A 23000-nucleotide genomic window follows, 5' to 3' on the forward strand; every position below is an offset into this window, starting at 1 on the left:
CGTAAAGCAATGCACAGTAACAGGAAAACCAAATTCATGTCATGTAAAATATAATTTAAAGCGTAATACATTTCAGCCTATATTTTCCATCATCAAAATCAAGTAAACATCGACTATAAGGTTGACAGAGGGGTCAATCGTTCATATCCTTTTTAACTTTTCTTGTAGCAAACATACCGACCTAGCAGACTACATTTTATATGCCAGGTTAACCTTTTCCCATTTTTCTTGTGGCCTTGTTGCATGAAAAAAATAGTGAAGGAATTAAAATTTCGTGATTCTGATATTAATTGTAGGACTTGAGATGGAACAATTGACAGCTCGGTTGGTATGACCTCTTGGATGCAGCCGGCTCAAACTTCCTGATGGCAGCATCATTTTCTTCTAAGCTGGTTTGGACAAAAAATCGAATCCACCAAGATGAGCTCCGCATTTTGGCCTGAAGGCGAGAGGAAAGAAAAAATCAGTCATGATATCAAACTGGCAGATAAGAGAGCTAATTTAAGTAACCTCAATGAGAGGGAAAAAATGAAAAAGGAAAGGAAAGAAAGAAAAGAAAATGACATAGCAAAACTTGAATCAATTAGAGTTGCCCTGATCCAAGTTCAGGAGATTAATGCTGTAGCTTAAATTTTAAAACCAAGCAATGACAAATGACAAATTCCATGTATGTTAAATGTGCTCAGGGAAAGACTGGAAAATACTAATGTGATGACCAGATGTTCATGATCACCATAGCCTTTGGTTCTAACTAGAACTGGAAGTTAGGATTGTAACATGGTATCATAGTCATCCATAGTGTTGCAGATATTATAATTACAGCAACACTTTTCAGATGTTACTTCCCTTGTTTCATGATTGGATCTTGTTCATTTTGTATTATAAGGAGCCGCTAATCATCTTATGTTGCCATCAGTTAAGATTTTTAGACAATTTGTTATGCACTCTAAACTAACCGGTCATTTGCTATCGATACAACCTTGACATTAAAATTCTCCATTCTCTACTACTTATTAAAAAAATAAAAATAAGCAACTCTCAATCTCACATTCAAGTAACGAATCCCAAAATAGAAACTTGTTTCGAGGTTTTCATAAACAATGATGGGTTGAACTTTGCTACATTGTTATTTCAACAAGACTAACCACACATATAACAGAAGATAATCGTGAAAACAACCAGAAGAAAAATTTAAGAGTGAGAAGCATAATAAATCCAGTACACTACTATATTATATTGTTAGCAGCAGGTTATCACTTACAGGGCGCCCAAATTTGGATAATTCAGGAAGTTTAGCTCTCTGTTTATCAGGGTAACCTGAACAAATCAAAGGAAATGAACACAACACTAATTATTTTCAGCAAATAATATAAAAATACACAAATACCAATCACAGCCCATTACGTTATACATTGATAAAATTGTTCAGAACAATAAACTGAACCGACAATAAAAAAACCTGGACAGCTGGACTACCATTTTCCTGTATCCGTATGGAAGAAAAAAAACAAACCAAAAAAGATGCATCTAAAACTTATGATCCTAACGTTAAAGATGGATACTCTGTTATTAGTCATGATGAGACAGTTTACTATCAGTTAAATATCTTGCTTAGCATCGACCATAAATATCTTTACCAAAGACCACACAAAATTATTGCATTTAGATGAAACACATAGAATTAGGCCATTTTTTTCTTAGGTGGGACCCTGGCCTCTCTGGGGGTGGGGGGTGGGTGGGTGGCAGTGAGGGAGCGAGGGAATAAGACATTTACAATTTGAAGCTGCAGAATTATCTGATGCAGCAAACTAAAGAGAAACAAAAATCTAGAGTGAAACTACTTTATAATAGTTTCCAACTATTAACATTTTATCAGGTAAAAATAAAACCTTTTTTTGAAAGTACCTGCAAAAATTACAACAGCATCGGCCGATACCCTGGCCAATTCTGGAAGAGTCTTGTTCAAATATTTTGGAGATAGGTAATCCAAAGCATCGGACACAATAACAAGAGAAAAGGACTTTGATCTATAGGGCAAGGGGAACTTGATATCAGCCACGCGAACAATGCCTTTCTGCACAAGACTCTTGCACCGGGCATCAGCATCCTCTATGTCATATGGTTCCACACCCCACGCCTCAGTTTCCTCTTCTTTTAGCAATGAGGAGACAACTGAACAACTATCGGGGCCAACATGCAAAACTTTGCGCATACTGTCACCATATGCTTTCTTTAGAACAGGTATTGCTCTCTGAACTTCTAATGTGCACGAATAGTCACCTTAAAGATGGAAAATGAATTTTTTGTATCAGAATTACTTTATCTACAATATTACCAAAACACACACAATTATATCCATGAATAAATGCATGCATGTATACATCTCGAATGGTGATAGTAAACTTGTCTGTGGAGATACAATAAATGTGTTCTTTCCACTTTTTCTACTGAACTGACCACATATATAAGCTAAAAAAGACGCTACTGCTTTCTCATTCAAGCTAATGCTTAACATTTTTCATGGAATTCCAAAGAATCTATAAACCACCATGCTTAATGACATGTAACTGAACTTTTTTCTCCTTATATCGGAGAAAAACAAAAGGGGGACATGACAATTGATTAGTGCTGCAAATTTCTAAAAGCGACCTTGAGAACGAAGATAAAATCCAAGTACATGAAAATGAAATGCAATGCTCACCTTCAACCCCACTAACTGCCTTTTCACCTCTGGAACCACCTGTATGTCAAAAATCAAATATTAAGTCATTGGACTTCCGTGCAAAAATGAGACAAATAAATCCCTTATAGTACAAATTAAAGAAAATAACATCTACAACACTAGAAAAAACCCGAAAAGAGAAGCTTTAAATCATTCTCTATCGTACAATTTATCTACATTTGAAAATCACCAATAAAAGAAACGATGAAAACACTGCAAATAAAACCGTATAAACCTGAGCCACTATAAGCATAGCCGGTTAGAAGGATCGCCCCCTGAGAATTTAACCAAAAGTAAAGGTTAATTCAAGCAATAACTCCCACAATTTTGATTCACATTAAACTGTGAATCTCTACCCGAAGCGGCAGAAACAAAACTAGTCATATAAAACTTGAAAATTACCACAACGACTAGCCCTATAGATAACAAAGGTGAAGATCTTGATTTCGAATGGAAGGCTCCTGATAAGGAAAAGGTCCCATTGCGCCTGGTGGACCCCACTTGTCTCCTCGACATTGTCTACTTCTCCTCGCAAACCCAATCAATGATAAACCCGCTAATCTTCACACTGTTTCAAATCCATACACACATAAATAAAATATAGCTTCCAATCAATATTCATCGGCTAACAAAATAAGTGAATAAGCAAGAAGATATCAGATCAGAATCTTAAACAAATCAAAGTCGTGAGTTAGCTCAATTGTCCAAAAAAGAAAGGTATAATTCGAAATCACAACTCGTTAGTTCGAGAAATCTTACAAGATACACAAACAGAGATCCATAAATAAACTGGTGACAAAGAAAGAGTGAAGCTTTTTACAAATCCGTTTGGTTCTCAGGAAAGGCGAAAGGAAAAGAAATTTGTATCCAGAGGAGCGGAAAGCGATGGAGAATCAAGGAGAAACCTTAGAGCAATTGAGCGGAGTAATGCGTGAAATCTGGTCAGATCAGGAAGCGAGAGAAGCACATTTGCGATGTGTAAACGCGTCTGGATCTTGGATCTGTGGAAATATATCTGCTGCTTTTTTAGAGAGAGAAAGAGAGGAGAGAGGAGAGAGGAGAGAGGAGAGATGTGATGTGATGTGAAAGAAGCAGTGTTGTTGAATGGGAACTGGGAAGGGCGGGGATTGATAATGGAAGACAGTTTGTTATTTATGGCTATTATGAATAGTTTGGGAATTTGGGAAAATTTTTATTTATCACAAGAGTATTTTATTAGTATTTGTAGTGATAATTATAAGGAAGAAGTGTACTAAATAATAAATAAATAAATAATAAATAAATAAAAAAGAAGGCGAGTAAAGTTTCATTTTATTTTACATTCTTTTATAATAAATGCTACTATGACTGCGTGTATTCTTTGAGAAAAATGGTTTCCTTTCTTTTCTTTTTTTTTTGATAGAAAAGCATATGGTTTCCTTATTATTACATTTTAACGAAGTAATCACCTCGAATTTTGAAGGAGAAGAAAACCAAAAAAAAAAACTTCCAAAGATTTATGAAAGTTTTATTCTTAAGGGCAATGACTAATAATATATAATTGGGATCTTTCAACACTACCATACAATTTTAATGAAATCTATCAAACAATTTTGACAAATCGATAGTTTTTTTAATGGGTTAGGCACTCTTCCTCTTAGCTTTTGCGAGTGCCGGTGCTATAATGTATTTAGGCCCCAATCATGGAAAATTTTTAGTGGAAGTTTTTTTTTTTTTTTTTTTTTTTCTTGAAAGCAACAGAGGTGGAGGTTCACCTGACGTACATTACTGTATTATCCTCAAAAGACAGCATGCATAATCAACTTATCAGGGGGATAATAAATGTCCCGTTTATTTTACTCGTTCGAACTATAACTTAAAGTTCTGCTACAATATTTTCTCTTACGTTAATTTACCTTTTCACTCAAATTTCTGCTATAATATTTTCTGTTACGTTAATTTACTTTTTCACTCAAATTCTTTGCTCAAGTCACTCGAGGTATTGGATGAGATGAAAATTAAGATCCGTTTAATTCGCTGATTCGAGTTTTTAATTTGAGTTTAGATGTAATTTTATACAAACTTTTTACTATAATAAAAAAATTAAATATAACTATTTTTAAGAATTTTTTATTATAACAAAATTTAAATCAGTAAAATAAATTCGACGTTAGACAACGTTGTGGTCTATTTCCCGTTTCAAATACCCAGGAGGGAAACTGTACCGTTATTATTATTAGTTGAAAAAGAAAACTTTTATCCGAAATTAATTACAGCTCGGCGTTCTTTAATATAAGTGGATTGCTGATAGGCTTGTGTAATTGATTTTCTTTAAAATATATTCAACCTTTTAGGAAAACTGTTAATAGGCATGATTTGAGCAAAAAAGAAAAAATAAGAAAACTATTAATAGGCCGGGAAAGAAAAAAAAAAAAAACACAGAACTTTTCCACGCAACAAAACTTTTAAGAATGTTAAATAATAATCTAGTTTTGATTGTTTGTACTGGTAAAGAGCTTGCTTACAATTGTTAATAACTAGCGTTGATGGTGGATTTTTGTCGATAAAAACCGTGCCGGATTACCCACAGTGACCTGTTAGGTTACCGGTTCAGAACTTATGTTTTTAGTGAATATATTAGATTTTGCAGTTGAGTTTTTACTAGAATATGAAGAAAACGAAATTATGCTCGTGAAAGTATGAACACACAAAAATTTTATAGTGGTTCACCATGTTAATCAAGGGCTACATCTATTGTGTTTTTATTTCTTTTGAGTAAGATCTTACAAACTACATGTATCTAAGGAATCATCCGTCCCCTCTCTCTCTCTCTCGGGGGGCATTCCCTTTTATAGTTGATGTTGCCTGAGTTTCTGCCCAATGGTAAGCCGTTCGGACCAGTGGACCATATCCTTCGTTAGGCCCGCCTACTTGAGTAGTCTATGGTCTCTTTGGTGCAGACGGTAGCCTGCAATTAACTTTTGGACTGTTCACTCATCTAATTTGTCCCCCTATTACGGCCATGTGGATCTCTGTAATAGCTAGTGATCTGTTTCTGGCGGTTTTAGGGGCCTATAATCATTTCTTTATGCAACTGACATTTTTCAAATCCAAACACAACCTTTTCAGGGGCCTTCCTCGGGACGCGGATAAAATTGCTTGCAGTCTGCACATATGCTGACCTTTACCGAGGGTATCCTCCCTCGCGGCCGACTTCACCACGTTATGTACGTGGATCTTTCAAGCCTCGATTGCATATGGAGTCATCGCTCTCAGTCTTAGCACATTCGACTCTCCTACCATACAGTCTTAGCACATTCGACTCTCCTGCCATACAGGAGAGACCAATGAGGCTAGGGCATCGAGAGCTGAATGAATTTTCCCACTTGTGACCTGGTCGTTGTCCGACGTGTTAGCGTGAATTTTCCCGCACAACAACTAGTATCTTAAATTGTTTAGCAACCAAAAAAAACCCCTAGTATTTTTAACTTTTAACAAACATTTATAAGAGTTAAAAATAAGTTTATTAACCAAAAAATTATTAAATATTATGTGAATAAAAAATTAATAAATATTGATGAAAGAATTACTAGTAATAAATCCCATGGATTCAGAATTTACTAGGCATAAATTCAAGTAAATCCCAAATTTACCAAATTCGATCATGAAATAGATATGATAAATCTCAGATTTACTTCTATTTACTATCTTACCGAAAAAATTCTACCATTTTACCTCCGTAAAAAAAACAAAAATCTATTTACCACATCTCCCCAAAACTTCCAAGCGTGAGAAGAGCTTATTCAATTAGTTGGGTCACCATTTATCAAATAGCCCAAGGTCAAGGTAGCAAAGAGGAAGACTGTAATGTGCATCAAACTGCTACTGCAGTCTCCTCTTCGCGAGGGGGCCTCCATTTTTGACCAAATGCACTCCTTTCCACAACATACTTGGCCTTCACCTTGTCATCTTGGTCCCTTAGCCTCTCGTCAATGATTTGAAGCAACTCTTGCAAACCAACTCCTGTTAACGCGGATGTTTTGACATGTGGACCAGACTGATCTACTTGAGAATGACGCGATTCATTCGAACACTGAATTTGTTGGGCATCCGTAGTCTTCTGTGGGACAAAAGAGCCATCCTCATCACTCAAAGGGTTTCGGTCATCTTCCGATGCCAAACAGCCATCAGTGTAGTCATCTTTTGCGTCATCCATAGCTTCAACATTGTCTGTTGATAGTTCGTAGGCATCGGAACTGTCGGCCTGATTGTTTCCAGCACTTAGTGATTGCTCAGACGCCATATCGTCCTCTTCTTCTCCGGAAAACTCGCTAGCTTGACCATCTTCAGCATCATCAGGATATTCATCTCCGTCCATACCCCCCTCTTGATTATCAATCTGAGAATTTCATATCATAGCACTCGTTATGAATATTCTATCTTACATGCAAAACAGAAGGGATAAAAAAAAGGTGTTTGGGATAATACCTTATTCCAAACTTCAATCATATCGTCAACCTTCTCTTTTGATACCCCAATTTGCTCAAGAACGCTAAGTACAGTTGACCGGTGCTCCTCAAGATTGGGGGCAGTACAGTCCAACACATGCTATTAGAATTAATTAAACCAATTAGGCACATCTTTGGAGACAAAACTAACCCTAAAATGATTTCCCATTTCATTTATCTAGTGATTGATTTTTGTATCATATCCAAAACAGGTATTTTCTGTTAAGAGTGACTTCTAATATAAGCCAATAAACAAACAATTATCCATACTTGTGAACTTCAATTGATCTGTCTACTTTACTAGTCATTTGCGGGAGAGAAATTATGAAAGTTGCCAAATCAAGATTACATTATTAAATTAAGTTCATTGATAACGATAATATGTTTTAAAGACCATTGCAGATTTGGGAGCATACCACAAGCAGATCAGCTTCCGCCACCTCTTCTAAAGTTGCATGAAACGCTTCAACTAACTGCAAATTTGAGTTGCCTTAATAATGAAGAAGAATAGTGATAACATATAGTGCAACGATAAAGCACTTAACCTTCTATCAGAGGGGAATAAATGGAGACCATTTAAACCAGCGGTTTTACAATATACCTGCACTGGCAAATTTGATATGAATCCTACTGTATCACTTAGGAGCACTTTCCTTCTGGACATGACATAAACATGATAAGATCAGCCGAAATAAGCTCTAGAGAAGTGCCACAATTGAACAAAACAGAGATCAAAATAGAAATCATTCCTTAAAAATATTACCCTGAAGGAAGAACTGCACTTCTTACAGTCGGATCCACAGTTGCAAAGAGTCTACAGAAAAATAGACATCAATATTTATTATATTTCCCTTCTTTTTTTAATATGAGAGAAGACAAAACTATAATACATCTATTGCTGAAACAAAACTATAATACATCTTGAAAGTCAAATTTCAATGTTTAATATACATATGGCTCCGCAATCCAAACACATATCATAAAAATGGATTACATTACCGGTCATCACTATAGAGAGGACTGTCTGAGAGTGCACTGACTAAAGTTGATTTCCCCTGTTAATAAGAGCAGAATTAACAATTACAAGTTAAAAGCAAGAAGCAAACATGATCTCGCTCTGCTTTCAGAGAACCAAGTAGATCAGTATCATATCTTAGAAAAAAGAAAGTTAAAACAAGAGGTAGTTATAATTTGTTCAGATAACATACGGCATTTGTATAGCCAACAACAGCAACAGTAGGTAAACCTTGACCATGTGATCCACCACGTCTCTTACGAGAAGCCCGTTGCAACGCTCGAGTTCGATGAACCTCTTCAACTTGTGTTAACAAAATTTTCCTCCGTTCTGAAATTCTGACATTATAACGCTACAAGTGAAAACTAATGAAAAATGAAATTTTAAAGAACCATAAATGAGAGCAATAATCCAAAACTACATCTCATATCCAAGTAACCAAATGGTAAATCTATCTTAAACTAAAACGTATCGATGGCTGTATGTATCTACTACTAAAAACAAAAGTTTCTGAAAATCAGCAACATATATTCTTCATCAAACAACTTCTCTAGTATGAAAGGAAACAAGAGATCAGTGAATGAAACCTTCGTCGTTGAAGTTGAAGTTCAGTTTCTCCAGCACCACTTATAAATCCACGCCCACCACTTCCTCTCCTGCAGTTGAAATCCAACAGGTCAAAAAACTTTTCCAACAGTGAATAACTAATTCACAAAACTCATTGGTACATTTTTCTTTTAACGCATAATCCCAGTCACTTTCTGCTTTCACTACATGTTTATGCTTCATCATTGTTATTTCACAAACATAAAAACGAGGCAATATACTACCCCCGGGCGCTAACAACTTCAGCTTCTCCATCGAATCCAAAAGTGTAGCGTCCATCGTCACTACGAACACGAACAAGTCTGCTTTTCTTGTACATTAGAGCTGCTAATTCAGCCTGTAAGAAACCAGGTCCTTCAGGGCAAACTCCTCTCAAAAGTTGAAAGTTGAAAAGTAAAGATTCTAAATCCTCAAGGAATGATGACAGCAATACCTGTAACTTTGCCTCTTTTGTGTAGGCATGAGCATTGAAGATCTCAATTATAAGAGCCACACGGTCAAGCACAGGTTTGCCCCAAGCTCTCTGCCATTAAAAGGAAAAAAATCAATTTCTTCAAAAGAAGAAGGAAAAAAAAAAAAAATCCCACCAAATGGAGGAGAAAACTTGCCTCCAAATTCCTTTGCTGATGCCCGGATAAAATTGTGTTTACAAAAACAGCATCCACCACACCCTGTTAACACTATAAGTACTGTAAAATCTCAAACAAAGACCCACAAAGAAAAATTTTAAATTTTAAATTTTAAAATTAAAAAAATACTACCTTTGATTCCAAAAGATTTAGCTGGATTTTAACATTTTCCACTGTCCCTAAACCAAAATATGTGTCTGCAAGAGGCAAATTCAAATACACCACAGATATAATCATAAAAAATAAAAAATAAAATAAAAACACAATGCAGATTACTATTACAATCCAAATCACAAAACTGAATAAAAATCGAAAATTTTCTCAATTAGAAAGGTCGAAATTCAAGACGTACCAGCGCGTGCCTTGTGGCCTTTAGCCGAAGGGTTTTGAACGACAATGTGGTTAGGAACGTCCTTGTCGGAGTAATCGACGCCGAAGCCGCCGTCACGCTGTTCTTCTAGAGAGTTCGCGAGGCAGAGTGCTTCGTTGAGCTTGGCCTGCAGAATGGGATCCGGACGGAGACGGGGCTGAACCACGAACAGCTTTGGGAGACTTTCAAGGCCCGGAACATCCTCGTACGCCGTCGAATCACTGGAGTACGGCGCCGACGGAACCCTTATCGGCGGCGCCGGGAGGATCCGGCCGGAGCATGATAGCGATAGGAGAGAATTGAGTGTTTGGAAGAGAGGGCTCAGAAGACTAGGACGTGAGAGAGAAATGGCTCTCATCATTTTGATCGAAGCTTGGTTTCGAAATGAGATATTTCTTCTTCTTCTTCTGAAAATCAGAAATGTTTTCCTAAGCTTCTGACGAGAGTATGGAGGGTACAGGCGAGTGTGGAGATTACGGTTTGTCGTTTGAATAAACCGACATCCGAAAATACGACAGGCCTGCTTAGAATTAGAATTGACGTCGTTTTTATTTTTTACGTTTTAAAAAAAATAAAACATTTTAGAATGACGATCCGCGTAATAAAAATAAAAAATAAAAATAAAAATAATTTTTTGATTTAGCATAAAATGAGAGAAAAATAAAAAATGACTTTTAGTGATTTTTTATTTTTTATTTTCATTTTCTCTTCTCTCAAACAGTGAGAGATATTAATGAGTTTTTTATATTGAAAATAATTTATTGATAAAACTATCAAACGCATTTTTAAAAATATTTTATGTCTAAGATTAAAAATATTTTTATTTTTATTTTCATATAAAAATAAAATCAGTTTAAAACGAGTTCCACGTATCCTTTTATTTCGTAGATGATAATGACAAGTCGTATTTAGTAAAGTTAAAACTTGGACGTCAAGGCATCACTAAAACCAAACCTATAAGACGACATATCGTTATATATAGAAAATAAAAGTACTTAGGGATGAACTTGGGGCGTTTGAAAACCGATAAAAATAGGAAAACTTAACACATCAAAATCAAACTAAATCAAATCGATTCTAGAGAAAAATAAAATAAAATAGATTAATTATTCATTATTATGGTTTTCTGTCTTATCTTTTTTAACCCAGCATAGCATATAAGGTGATTCCCAAAGTATACTATTTGGTGTCCAATCGTTTCCTATCATATTGGATTTAATATAAATTGATACATTTCATTAGTGAGAGTTAATTTAACTAAAGAAAATTATCAAACCTTTTCTTGGTGTATCCTTAAGATAAAAATAAAAAAAAAAAGGAAAAAAAAGGAAAAAAAATTAATTCTTGTTTTCTGAAAAAAACAAAAAAAAAACATTTCAATAGCAGGATTAGGATTTAATTGGAAGATCGTTCTCTTTTCTAACATGTCAATTTTCTCTCAATTAATCCGACCATGAATAGCTCCTCTGAAAGTCGAAAGTGTTCAAGATCAATGGCAAAGATAACGTGGCAAAAGATCCTTTGCATTATTGGAAAAATCTTCCCAGATAATCATGATCTATAAGCTTTTTTTTATTTTTTATCTTTTATTTTTTTTCTGGTTGGTTTAAACTCAGACGATAAATGTGGTGTATGGATGTTCTGAGGAGGTTTATGAAAATTTTTGTGACGTGAAGGGTTCTCGGGGGTGACCGTTATTTAAAGGTTAATTTTGTGAGTTGCATAAAATACTTGGATTTGTTTTGTATAATGATCAAAATGTGAGAAAGATCTGACAAACCCAATAAAATAAATAAATAAAACAGCAAAAGGCCAAAACTTTTAAACCTAATCCAACAAATTACCCGTTTATTTCACTGATTTGAGTTTATAATTTGAGTTTGGCTACAGTAAAAAGCTCTCACAAACAATCACATCTAACTTTTTTGCTACAGTAAAAAACTCTCACATAAAATCACATCTCAACTCGAATTAAAAATTCGAATCAGCGAACTAAACGGGCCCATATTATCTTGCATTACAAGTAGGTACTCACTAATGTAAACACCATATAGGATAAAAACATGTTCGTGCGCAATTTATCGTTTGCAAAAAGGACGTCTATGAAAAACTACAAGCTGTTATACCCCGGGGTAAAATCCATTGCAGATTGTTTTACTTTACGGAAGCGACACAAAAAGGAAATCAACAAACCTTGCACACTAGTTGGCCTTAACTTGTTTTATGCCTTCCAAAAACTATTGAGCTTTGGAGAGTTAGGAATTGAGGCTAGAAATGGATCTTGACAAGGAAAATGAACATGTTGTTGGGCAGCATTTCCGGAAATATTAAACGCCCAATAAATTCAAAAGCTCTCTCGAGCTCAAATACACCTATGTTTAAGTTCGCCGAAGTCCAAATTCGCTTAAGCCTAAGTTCACCGGAGTCCAAACTCTCCCGAGTCCAAGCTCGCCTAAGGCCAATCTCGTATGAGGTCAATCTCTCTTGTGCCCAAGTTTGCCGGAGGCCAATCTCTCTCGAGCTCAAGCTCGCCAGAGCCCAAGTTCTCATGAGGCGAAAGTTCAAAGGTTGTGTGATGTCATCAAGTGAAGTAACTTACACTAATTGAAGACATTAACTACTCATTCATTTTACCGATTCGAGTTTAGAGTTTGAGTTTTGCTACAGTAAAAAACTCTAAAACATAATCACATCTAACTTTTTTGCTACAGTAAAAAGCTCTCATATAAAGTCACATCTCAACTCGAATTAAAAACTCAAATCAGCAAACTAAACGGGACCTAAATGATTGAAAATTAATTCTTATTGATTATTTATCAGTTTTAACTCACAAAAAGGTGAAGAACATCATTGTAATTAAGAGATAATAAACTCTCGAATTAATGAAAAAATTAAACTCTCTCAATCTCAATGTACTATAAATTTCCTTAATTTGAGAGGAAAAGACAAATACTCATTTATGAATACAATTGCTTTGTGGTTGTCTTCGTTTGTTCTCGTTATTTTTTTAAAGGTTAATTGTATTCTTAAAGTGTTCATCTAATTTTCTTAGATTACTCGTTTATTTAATTTAAATTTTTGGTCTAACGACCTTAAAGGAGTGTTGAACGAAATTTTATTCCAACACATGTCATATTTTCTCTTCTCACAATTTTTATTGCCCTCTTGAAAAAAACATTTTTATTTGGCTTCGGATAAATTGTCCTATAATGTGAAAAACAAAAAAAAAAAGTATTTCTATTCGGCTTAGCATGAGATAAATTGAGGGTTTCGCATGAGATAAATTGAGGGCTTCGCAAAGATGAATCCCTCCGTCTCCGTGTTGTTATATCTCAAAAAGGAGTCTTGAGAAAGTGAAGTTCCAGTGGAAGGTGGGCTGTGTCTCCGTGAAGCTTAGGAGACGTTTGGTTGGAAGATTTAAATCATGATTTGAATAATGATTCATGATTTATTATAATATTTTTTCTCACAAAAAATATACGTAAATAAAAAAATAATTTTAATCACATAATTATAATTCATGAACTAAACATCATGTTTAATAGAATAATAATGGAATATTATCCTACTATTATCTTACGCATATATCCTTCAATTTTCCACTCATCAACTAACCTACCTCTACAAGACAATCCAAGACGAGTCTTTTCGTCAGCTTCTCTTTCAAGGACATTTACTAGCTGGCCACATCAGCAGGTGGGCCCCACAAAGATGATGGTGGATTGATTTTATGACTGCTACAAATATTAATGTGACAATTTTTACCCTAGTTAAGACTTTTTTTTTGTAATACCGGTCAATATATACTGTTGATTTAGGCGTCAAATCTAAAAGTGCAGGTAGCTCGGCCACTTTACGGATTCGAGTTTTTAATTTGAGTTGAGATGTGATATTTTTTAAAAATTTTTTATTGTAGTAAAAAAAGTTAAATGTGATATTTTCTGAGAGCTTTTTACTGTAAAAACCTAAAACTGAAAACTCGAATCAGTGAAGTGAACGATACCACATAATTTGACACACAACGCAAAACTACTTTCAATTATATGTTTAACGTCTCGTTCATTTTACCGATTAAAGTTTAGAATTTGAATTTTATTACAGTAAAAAGCTCTTAGAAACAGTTATATCTAACTTTTTTGTTATAGTAAAAAATTATCACATAAAATCACATTTTAACTCAAATTAAAAACTCAAATTAATAAACTAAATAGACCTTAAGTATTAAAAGATTAATTCAACCTAATTTACGGTATCTATAGTAAAAAAAGTCTTCCTTTACCATAAATATTATCTATACTTTATACATAGACCTTGCCACCGACCCTCCACCGCAGTCCTTTTTTTCCTGGTCGGAAAGCTCTTTTTAAGAAAATAATAAATGAATCAAACAGCAGTTATCTTTTTTATATATATATATATAAAAGAAAAGAAAAGAAGATGTATGTTCGAGACGTTTCACATGAAAAGCACCAACAAAACAAAAAAAAAAGAAATTTATTCGAATCCGATTTCATTCTTTTGGCATTTTGCAGCAATTTGTCACGTCTATATATATAAATATGTTCATATGTGCATAATTTATATACAACCTCTTACCTATTTCATTATTCCCTCTCTGCCTGTCTCACGCAAGAAGAAGAAGAAGAAATATGGCAATAGAATACAGTTGCTGTGAAACGGGTTTCTTCATTCGCATTGTGATAATAATAGCTCTGGTTTTGTTTGCTGGGCTCATGTCTGGGCTCACTTTGGGCCTTATGTCTTTGAGCCTCGTCGACCTTGAAGTTCTTGCCAAGTCTGGCACGCCCACTGATAGTTCACACGCCGGTACGTATTTTGCATGCATTTATTTTATTTTAATTTATTTTCTTTGATTTTCATTTTTTTTCCCCCTCAAGATCTTTGGGTTTCAATTGGTGTCTGATACGAACTCATATCTTAAACAAATATAAAAAGATGGAATAAAATTCATTCGAGTGGATTTTAACTTGCAATTTTCACTAATTCTCCTGACGTTTGGTTCATAGATTTATAACCATAATTTAAAATTATTCTCGTTTTACGTGTATTTTTTTAGAAAAAAACACTGTAGAGAACCATGAATCATAATTTAAAATTATAAACAAATACAAAAAACAAACATATACTAAAATCTAAAATAGATGTTACAAAGTAAATGAAATATCTAACTAAAATAAAATCCTAAGTAGGACCATAACACTAGTGTCAAATATGTGTATAGGCTTCAATTGGATTAATTTATATTAGTAAAATTCATACAGAATCTGCAATAGTGCGGCGTATTTATGCCCGAGAATCAGCATCAATTTACCACATTAAGCAACAATATTGCTTGCTTTTTAGCATTTGATTAGACCATACAAATTGATTCTTCCAATTTACCCCCGTTTTTTTAAAAATTTTTTTTTTCCATCAACCAGTTATAAATGATTGGCTTCTTTGATTCTGAACATCATTTTTTAGAGGGTTCGTTGTTCGAATAATATAAATTTTCGGAAAATTTAAACATGAAAGTGTTACGAGACAATAATTACTGTTTTAAAAAAAAAACCCAGCCTAATTAACAATTAAACTTCTGTTTTATCTTCTTTCAAATGTCCGCAGATGCTCTATAGATAATATGATTGCTGAAATTTATAAATTACATTTATCAGTTCTACCATATTATTTTTTCCAACGGTTCATCATGAATATAAACTTTTTTTCTTTTTTCTTTTTCCATTTTTGGTCAACCAATATTAAGCGCATTAAATTTTGAAATGCATACCAATCAAAGCATTGGCTGAACTACATAAAATATGACCCAAAACACATGCACTAGATTTTTTTTTTCCTTTTAATAAAAAAATAAATAAAATAAAAGGCCAAGCTCGATTGAGAACTTCATTTACTTACTCATGCAGAAAAAATCTTGCCAGTGGTTAGAAAACAACATCTATTGCTTTGCACCCTATTAATCTGCAATGCTGCTGCTATGGAGGTAATCTCCATTAACCATGCCAACAAAAAGCCTTCATTTATTCATTGAATAATGTTAGGAACACAAACTCTATCTCAACTCGTGTACCGACTCATCATGTGTCATAATTCTATTGGTATGTGCATGCTCTTATTATAATTGATGTGGCAATCTTTAAACACTAATCAATAAAATATGATACCTCATGAGTACGTACACAAATTGAGATATAATTATTGTTCCTAACATTATTCTTATTTATTTATCGGGGGAGATTTTGAAAATGGGCATACACGTGTGTTTAAAGCTCAAAATATGACTTTCAGACACTTCCAATTTTTCTGGATAACTTGGTAACGGCTTGGGGTGCTATTCTTCTCTCAGTAACCTTGATACTTCTATTTGGAGAAGTAAGTTTCTTACCTACATGTAAAAGTAGGAGAAATGCTAGCGTCATTATTTCTGTCACTTTCTGTATTCACTGTTTAACACGTGAAAACTACGAATATGATATATTATTATTTAAACAGAAATTGAGATAGTGCAATACACATATCAAAAAGTGACAAAAATGGTGGCGCTAGCATTTCTTGTCAAGAATTTGCCTTAATTTCCGAATCCTTTCCTCTTTTTTACCTAGAAATTAGTACCAATTTCTTTTACATAATGCAGATAATACCCCAGGCTGTTTGTTCTAGATATGGTCTGGCAGTTGGTGCTGCGGTTGCGCCATTTGTTCGGGTTCTTGTTTGCATCTGTTTTCCTGTTGCATATCCAATAAGCAAGGTGACATTGCTTTAACCAAATTCATGCTTTCCCTTAATCATAGTTTTCACACTATCCACACAATTTTCTGACAAATTGACGGCGGTGTATTCACAGCTTTTAGATTTCTTGCTAGGGAAAGGACACGATGCACTTTTTCGTCGAGATGAACTAAAGACACTAGTTGATTTGCATGGTAATGAGGTACGTATTTTCTACCCTGCAGCATCAAGGACTTGATTGACAATATGTAGTTTTGATTCACAGTTACACATTTTCTTCTTTATTGTTTTGCAGGCTGGAAAAGGTGGCGAATTGACACGAGATGAGACGATGATAATTGCAGGAGCGCTCGAACTCACCGAGAAAACAGCAAGTGATGCAATGACTCCAATTTCAGAAACTTTTGCAGTTGATGTGAATGCCAAACTGGACAGGTAGTATGGCAGACATTGTGAACATGAAAAAAACAAATGATCTGTAGTACCACATTTGGTCTCCCAACAAACCATGAGATATTTACTACTGTTTTCCTCATATGCAGGAACTTGAAAAAAGTAATATTGGAGAAAGGGCATAGCAGAGTTCCAGTATATCATGAGCAACCAAGAAACATCATTGGACTTGTATTGGTAATTTCTTGATTATTCACTTAAATAAAAAATGATTAGACATGACAAACTTTTTGTCCACTCAAATTTTATTTTTTTTTATTAACTTGTGTAAAATTAGATTCCCCTGCCATTAAATTGGTGAACTAAAAAAACAAAGATGAGTAATGTAAAAGAGTTGTAAAATGAATTGCCTTAGCATCAAGAGACAGTTTAACAATCATGAAAATTGATTAAAAAAAATCCTTTTTAATCTTTACACGTGTTTTTAAAATTAAAATTAGGCATACTCATCATCTAAGCATGTTGATCTCAGTCTTTACTAGATAATAAAATCCTGTTCAATGAGTGCAGACAACGTTTCCATGACTAATCATTTTGTTGTAGGTGAAGAACTTACTTACCATCCATCCAGATGATGAGGTGCCGGTAAAAAGAGTCGCTATCCGCAAGATTCCTAGGTAAATTCAAACCAAGAGTATGAATATGACCAACAGATCCAGATTTATAAATGATATAAACAAACATCTTAATCTTCATGCTTGCAGAGTCCCAGAAACAATGCCATTGTATGATATACTAAATGAGTTTCAGAAAGGTCATAGCCATATGGCTGTTGTCGTAAGACAGAAAAACGACATGGACAAACCAGCTACTGCTACAAACCTAGATGACGGTAGCGAAGGTAAGCTCAGACATTATTGTTATGCTGCATTTTCTTTGTTTCTTTTTGTCGTCAACTACTTTCCCATTAGAGCTTTCTTATGATGATACTTGAAAAAACATGAGGTTAGTGAGAGATGTAAGGGTGGACATCCATGGAGAAGGGCATCCCCATGAAAGAACTTTGAAGGCTGATAGATCGCTGAAGAAGTTGAGGGGTTTGTCTAAAGAGGCAAAACTAAATAGAAGTTCCAAGGGGAAAAAATGGTCGAAGGACTTCGAATCAGATTTTCTGCACATCGATGAAGAGCCACTTCCAAAGCTCAACGAGGAAGGGGAAGCCATTGGCCTTATAACGTTGGAAGATGTTATTGAAGAGTTGTTACAGGTATATAGATATATGTCAACGAACTTTCTTTAAAATAATGGCTTGTATTCTGTGTAGAGGAATAGAATTTTACGCCTAATTATCATTTTCTTTCCCACGCTGCAGGAAGAGATTTACGACGAGACTGATTATCACAATGAGAATCATCATTCGTAAAGCTATCCATTCCAAGTATACTACTGTACAGTGATAAAAAAAATGAGATAAAATCTTTATAGGACTTGAGCAGTCTCATAAATGCTAATGTTGACAAGAGATATAAAGGCAAGGTCCAAGAACATTGAAGGATTTATGGCATAAATCGTTTATCAGGGGCAAAGAGTTCAATCTTTTCTTGATTGACCTTTCCCCTTGTGAGGAGTGACATTGATACAAATATTGCTTCGTATATAGAATGACGGATATTATTTATTCCACTTGATTATTAAATACTTTATGATGTTGGATCCGATCTCCTAATTCATTTGTTTAGTATCATCATATATCAAAACCACTAAAACAACCTAAAAAGAAGAACCAATAGATTAAACAACCATAAAAATATTAATTGAATTAACAGGAGTTTATTGATCACATGTTTTTCTTCTTTACCGAATAGCCAATGACGTTTCAAGCGACAGAGAGGTTTATTGGCAATTCGATGGTTGTTGTTGATGATGATTAAACTCCAGTGGAGCAAAGATAAGCATTTCTAGGCTTTCTAAGAAGAAAACTAGCTCTGAGCCTTATTTACTGCTTGTTCGGTCTTTAGTGATGAGGTCCGTCTCTCGCTGATCGCTCCCCATCCTTCGATTTGGAGTTGGGTCAAACCACCATTGTCCACTTGCCGGAGCCTCTTCTTCCTCAGCCTCATCGATGGGAGCCTTATAATTTGCACTCTTTTCCAACCGGCCATTCGAAAGTCTTCTTTTCCTTAAGAAGTCCTTGAAAAGCTCATACCAAGCTTTCGTGTAACCCTTCGCGTACCCTGCATGTTAATCTAATTCAAAGAACGATCAAATTGTTTTCGCCTTCTCTAAACTCCAAAGGCCTGAACCCCGAAGTGCTTAAAGTCAGAACCTGAAAAAAAAATCGCAAGCAAGGGAATCAGAGGATGCTGCACTTGCATTCTTATGGCATATGCCGCGGGCTGCATATAACCTATAACCACATAGCCTGGCAAAATCTTGCATTATCAAAGCTTAATAGTGATAATGGCCACAGTGATAAGTGCATATCCAACTATTAAATGGACAGCACAACAAGCAATCTCATCCACCCCATCAAAGCCGAAAATTTCCTTTTGTTCACAACTGTGGACTTTCCTAATACAAACTACAAAGCTTTAGCACTGCCATGCCTCCCACCCCACCGGCGTCTCCGAGCTCTCCTCTTCCTCCCATTCTGTTTCTCCTTGGCTTTCTCTTTCAAATCCCTCTCTCCCCGCCTCTTATACATCTTAAAAGTCATCTGTCTATCCTCGGCCATCTTCCTCACCTTCTCTGTGATCTCTGCTGCAATTTGTCTATTATAAAGCTTCTTCAATCCACGCATGAGCTTCGCAAAAGTATCTGGCTGCGGCATCACATCTGCATCCATCATGTCCAAGCAGTAAGAACATGCCTCCTTAACATGCCCATTCTTGAACAGCGCATGAATCCATATAGTCCATGCATACACATTTATCTCACACCCTTTGTTCACTATGCAAGTCCAAACATCCTTGGCCATTTCGAGCTTATCAGCTCGTAACAAAGCATTCAATAGCTCCTTCAAGGTCCCATATTGTGGTCCAGATAGCAAACCTCTCTCAACCATTTCTTTGAAGTACTGACAAGCTTCAATCAAACAACCTTGTCCAAGGAACCCATGAATCATAACAACAAAAGTGTCAAGCCCCGGGCTTAAACCACTCGCTTCAATCTCATTCCACAACCGAACACCTTCTTTAACCTCCCGTAACTTGCACGCCAACCGGATCACCGTGTTGTAAATCTTCAAATCGGGAACACAACCAATCTTCCTCATCTCCCCTATTAGCTCCACACACTCCTCAAACTCCTCCTTCTTCTCATGCGCCAACATGATATGCAAATACGTCGTCTCATTCGGACTAAACCCTCGCTGAATCATACTATCCAAAATCTCGTAACCCCTCTCAATCTTCCCCCACTTGCAGAACCCACTAATCAAAGTGGTGTAAGTCATAACATCAGCATCACAACCACTCCTCTGCATTTCAACAAACACCCTCATCGCCTCCTCCATCTTCTCCCGCTTACAGAGCGCCTGAATCAACACTGTATACGAAGCAGCATTCGGCGAACAACCCTTTCCTCTCATCTCCTTCATAAGATCATAAGCGTCCGCCATTTTCCCCGCCTGCGCATACCCACCAAGAAGATTGTTATAAACCACAACGTCGGGCTCAAACCCCGCTTCCTTCATCTGCACCAACACGAATTTCGCCTCCATAAGCTTCCCTTCCCGGCACCAACCATACAGCAACGAAGTGAAATGCTTCAAACTCGGCGTAAACTTGACCCTCATCTCTTCAAACAAAGAAGCTGCTTCCTTGACACTTCCGTTTTTGCACAATGCATCCAACAAACACCCGAAAACATGCTCATCGGGCTCGCACCCGTACTTTGGCATTTCGTCGAACACCTCGACTGCTTTTTTCACCATCCTGGCGGAGGCAAATCTCCGCATCAAAACGACGAAAATTTCGGGAGTTATCAACTGGGGATTCTCCTTCCTCATCTCCTCTAACAGAGCCCAAACGGCGCCGAACTGCCGCATCTTTCCCAGAGCCCTGATCATGGCCTTGTAGACCTCGTAGCTGGGCCGGTAACCGGGCTGCTTCGAGGCCCAGACGAAGAACCGGTAGCCCAAGCTGCCGGCGTCGCCGCACCGGCCGAGGACTCGCTCCGTCAGGCCGGAGCGCAAAACGACGCCGGATTCTTGAAGGGCGAGCTCCAGCTTGGAGACCCGAGAGTGGAACTTGCGGAGGATTCTGTAGATCTTCTCGACGTCGCCGGAGAACTCGTCGTGGGTCTCGTCATCGTCGGAGACGACTGGGTTTTGTTCGAGGTGAACAGGAGAAAACCCAGTTGCTCTGTTGTGGGGATTTTGTGTGGAGGAGAATTGGGTTTGGGGTGATAACAGGTATGGTTTGGTGTTTGGTTGGGAAGAAAGTGAGAAATGGCGGTTGGTGAATAATGACCTTGCTCTGTAAAAGGCTCTCTGCATTTTTATGTCTTCAGTTTCTCGCAGCCTCAAACTCCTTTAATAGCATTTCTTTGATTATGCGTGATTCATATCTCAAAACCAAGAGATGATGTATTACCTACAAATGAAAAGAAAAAAAAAAAAAAAAAATCTCTCGTTTCTCTCTCACTTTTAGTCGATGTTTGCTTCTGAATTATAATTTAAAATTATTTTTATTTTATATATATTTTTTATAAAAAAAATATTATAATGAATCGCGAACTTAATTTGAATTATGACACGAATCTCTTCTGATCATTATTAGTAGGTTTGAATCAAAATTTCACAAATTTTAATGTGAAAAAACACTTTAAAAGGACTGTTTGAACCGTGATTTAAACCCTTATATCAAATGAGTAGTTGATTCATAACTTTCGAGTTTAGAAGATGTTTAGTTCATGAATTAGAATCATGTGATTAGAACTATTTTTTATTTACGTGTATTTTTTGTGAGAAAAAAATACTGTAGCGAACCATGAACTATGATTCAAATCATGATTTTCGTTACAATGCATCTATTTTTTTTTTCCTTTTTGTCTATTTATTTTCCTTTTTTAAATCTATTTATAAGTTCTTATTCTTTGAAATGAACAAATGTTTTAACTTCTTAAAATGCCTCGTTCTGTAAAACTATGAACTTATATATAGTGGTTTAGTTGGTTTTTGCTTTATTTAGGATTTTAATTTAATTTTGAAATACGATCATCCCTAAAAGTGAAATTTAAGATAGAATTGCAATATTTAAAAATAAATATTAAACATGAGCAAATTTTGAGAATAATAAAATCTTTGAAATAATCTTCATAAAAATTGTAATAAAAAAAATTTAAGCGGTGACAAATTTATCCCAATTAAGAACAATTGTTAGAAAATTAAAAGTAGGATTGCTCTTTTACCTGTCGATCCATTCCATATGACTATTTTAGCACCCCCTATCTTGTTTTTTTTTTTTTTGGCTAAAATTTTAGCACCCCCTATCATTAACAACAGTATGCTTCTTGATCTGATTTGCAATATTATTGGGCGCGTTTAAAACTCGTTCCAAAATGATTTTATTTTTTATATGAAAATGAAAATGAAAACGTTTTCAATCTCAGACAGAAATAATTTTTTAAAATGCATTTGATAATTTTATCAAGAGATTATTTTCAGTATAAAAAAACTCATTAATGTCTCTCTCTCTTTGCTCAAGAGAGGAGAAAACAAAAATAAAAAATAAAAAACGACTAAAAATTATTTTTTATTTCTCTCTCATTTTACACTAAACCAAAAAAATCGTTTTCATTTTCGTTTTTTATCTTTATTGCGCCAAACACAGTTTTAAAAATGTTTTCATTTTTTCTTTCTCAAAAAATGTGAAAAATAAAAACGGGATCAATTCTAAACATGGCCATTATTTTTCCACTTAATGATTGATTAACGTTTCACTAATCACAAACACATACCATTCCCATTCTAAAGTGCAAAGCCGCCATTTATATCTTTTGTAACCTCACAAATAACCAATCAATCTTA

The 23000-nt window shown here is 35.4% G+C and overlaps 4 protein-coding genes across 7 annotated transcripts; 1 reads left to right on the forward strand and 3 right to left on the reverse strand.

Annotated features, from left to right (window-relative positions):
• Nucleotides 1-49: 49 nt before the first annotated feature.
• Nucleotides 50-3916, reverse strand: LOC21396168 (uncharacterized protein At3g49720). 2 transcript variants are annotated; one of them, XM_024172571.1, is made up of 7 exons: nt 3628-3916; nt 3125-3290; nt 2958-2997; nt 2702-2740; nt 1906-2280; nt 1262-1317; nt 50-439 (listed from the first exon to the last, which is right to left on the reverse strand). In XM_024172571.1, the coding sequence occupies exons 2-7, from the start codon at nt 3236-3238 to the stop codon at nt 287-289; spliced, it is 777 nt and encodes a 258-aa protein (XP_024028339.1). In that variant the 5' UTR covers nt 3239-3290; nt 3628-3916; the 3' UTR covers nt 50-286. The 2 variants fall into 2 exon arrangements, with proteins under 2 accessions (XP_024028339.1, XP_024028340.1); XM_024172572.1 differs by lacking the exon at nt 3628-3916 and adding an exon at nt 3482-3602.
• Nucleotides 3917-6349: 2433 nt separating this feature from the next.
• On the reverse strand, nt 6350-10306 carry LOC21396169 (GTP-binding protein At3g49725, chloroplastic). The gene is made up of 13 exons (XM_024172575.1): nt 9812-10306; nt 9592-9656; nt 9439-9501; nt 9264-9353; nt 9055-9167; nt 8812-8880; nt 8418-8562; nt 8209-8264; nt 7973-8023; nt 7811-7865; nt 7626-7682; nt 7190-7309; nt 6350-7100 (listed from the first exon to the last, which is right to left on the reverse strand). The coding sequence occupies exons 1-13, from the start codon at nt 10188-10190 to the stop codon at nt 6576-6578; spliced, it is 1788 nt and encodes a 595-aa protein (XP_024028343.1). The 5' UTR covers nt 10191-10306; the 3' UTR covers nt 6350-6575.
• Nucleotides 10307-14437: 4131 nt separating this feature from the next.
• Nucleotides 14438-18631, forward strand: LOC21396170 (DUF21 domain-containing protein At2g14520). 2 transcript variants are annotated; one of them, XM_024172576.1, is made up of 11 exons: nt 14438-14656; nt 15754-15830; nt 16136-16219; nt 16482-16595; nt 16692-16778; nt 16872-17011; nt 17119-17206; nt 17573-17646; nt 17734-17870; nt 17980-18236; nt 18342-18631. In XM_024172576.1, the coding sequence occupies exons 1-11, from the start codon at nt 14479-14481 to the stop codon at nt 18390-18392; spliced, it is 1287 nt and encodes a 428-aa protein (XP_024028344.1). In that variant the 5' UTR covers nt 14438-14478; the 3' UTR covers nt 18393-18631. The 2 variants fall into 2 exon arrangements, with proteins under 2 accessions (XP_024028344.1, XP_024028345.1); XM_024172577.1 differs by lacking the exon at nt 18342-18631 and having other exon boundaries at nt 17975-18012.
• On the reverse strand, nt 17609-21541 carry LOC21412275 (pentatricopeptide repeat-containing protein At3g49730). 2 transcript variants are annotated; one of them, XM_010108587.2, is made up of 3 exons: nt 19296-21541; nt 18828-19215; nt 17609-17642 (listed from the first exon to the last, which is right to left on the reverse strand). In XM_010108587.2, exon 1 carries the CDS (start codon nt 21465-21467, stop codon nt 19551-19553), a length of 1917 nt encoding a protein of 638 aa, XP_010106889.1. In that variant the 5' UTR covers nt 21468-21541; the 3' UTR covers nt 17609-17642; nt 18828-19215; nt 19296-19550. The 2 variants fall into 2 exon arrangements, with proteins under 2 accessions (XP_010106889.1, XP_024028342.1); XM_024172574.1 differs by having other exon boundaries at nt 18828-21541.
• Between the last annotated feature and the right edge of the window lie 1459 nt (nt 21542-23000).

Source organism: Morus notabilis, unplaced genomic scaffold (genome assembly GCF_000414095.1).
Source record: "Morus notabilis unplaced genomic scaffold, ASM41409v2 Scaffold679, whole genome shotgun sequence".
Classification (NCBI taxonomy): Eukaryota; Viridiplantae; Streptophyta; class Magnoliopsida; order Rosales; family Moraceae; genus Morus; species Morus notabilis.

Coding starts and splice junctions, on each gene's coding strand:
- LOC21396168 (XM_024172571.1), bottom strand. CDS start 3,238: ATGTCGAGGAGACAAGTGGGGTCCACCAGGCGCAATGGGACCTTTTCC. Junction 2,998..3,124: donor CTATAGGGCTAGTCGTTGTG/GTAATTTTCAAG, acceptor TTAAATTCTCAG/GGGGCGATCCTTCTAACCGG. Junction 2,741..2,957: donor CTATGCTTATAGTGGCTCAG/GTTTATACGGTT, acceptor TTTGACATACAG/GTGGTTCCAGAGGTGAAAAG.
- LOC21396170 (XM_024172576.1), top strand. CDS start 14,479: ATGGCAATAGAATACAGTTGCTGTGAAACGGGTTTCTTCATTCGCATT. Junction 16,220..16,481: donor TGATACTTCTATTTGGAGAA/GTAAGTTTCTTA, acceptor TACATAATGCAG/ATAATACCCCAGGCTGTTTG. Junction 17,647..17,733: donor GCTATCCGCAAGATTCCTAG/GTAAATTCAAAC, acceptor TCATGCTTGCAG/AGTCCCAGAAACAATGCCAT.
- LOC21412275 (XM_010108587.2), bottom strand. CDS start 21,467: ATGCAGAGAGCCTTTTACAGAGCAAGGTCATTATTCACCAACCGCCAT.
- LOC21396169 (XM_024172575.1), bottom strand. CDS start 10,190: ATGATGAGAGCCATTTCTCTCTCACGTCCTAGTCTTCTGAGCCCTCTC. Junction 9,168..9,263: donor CAAAAGAGGCAAAGTTACAG/GTATTGCTGTCA, acceptor GGTTTCTTACAG/GCTGAATTAGCAGCTCTAAT. Junction 7,310..7,625: donor CGGAAGCTGATCTGCTTGTG/GTATGCTCCCAA, acceptor TAATTCTAATAG/CATGTGTTGGACTGTACTGC.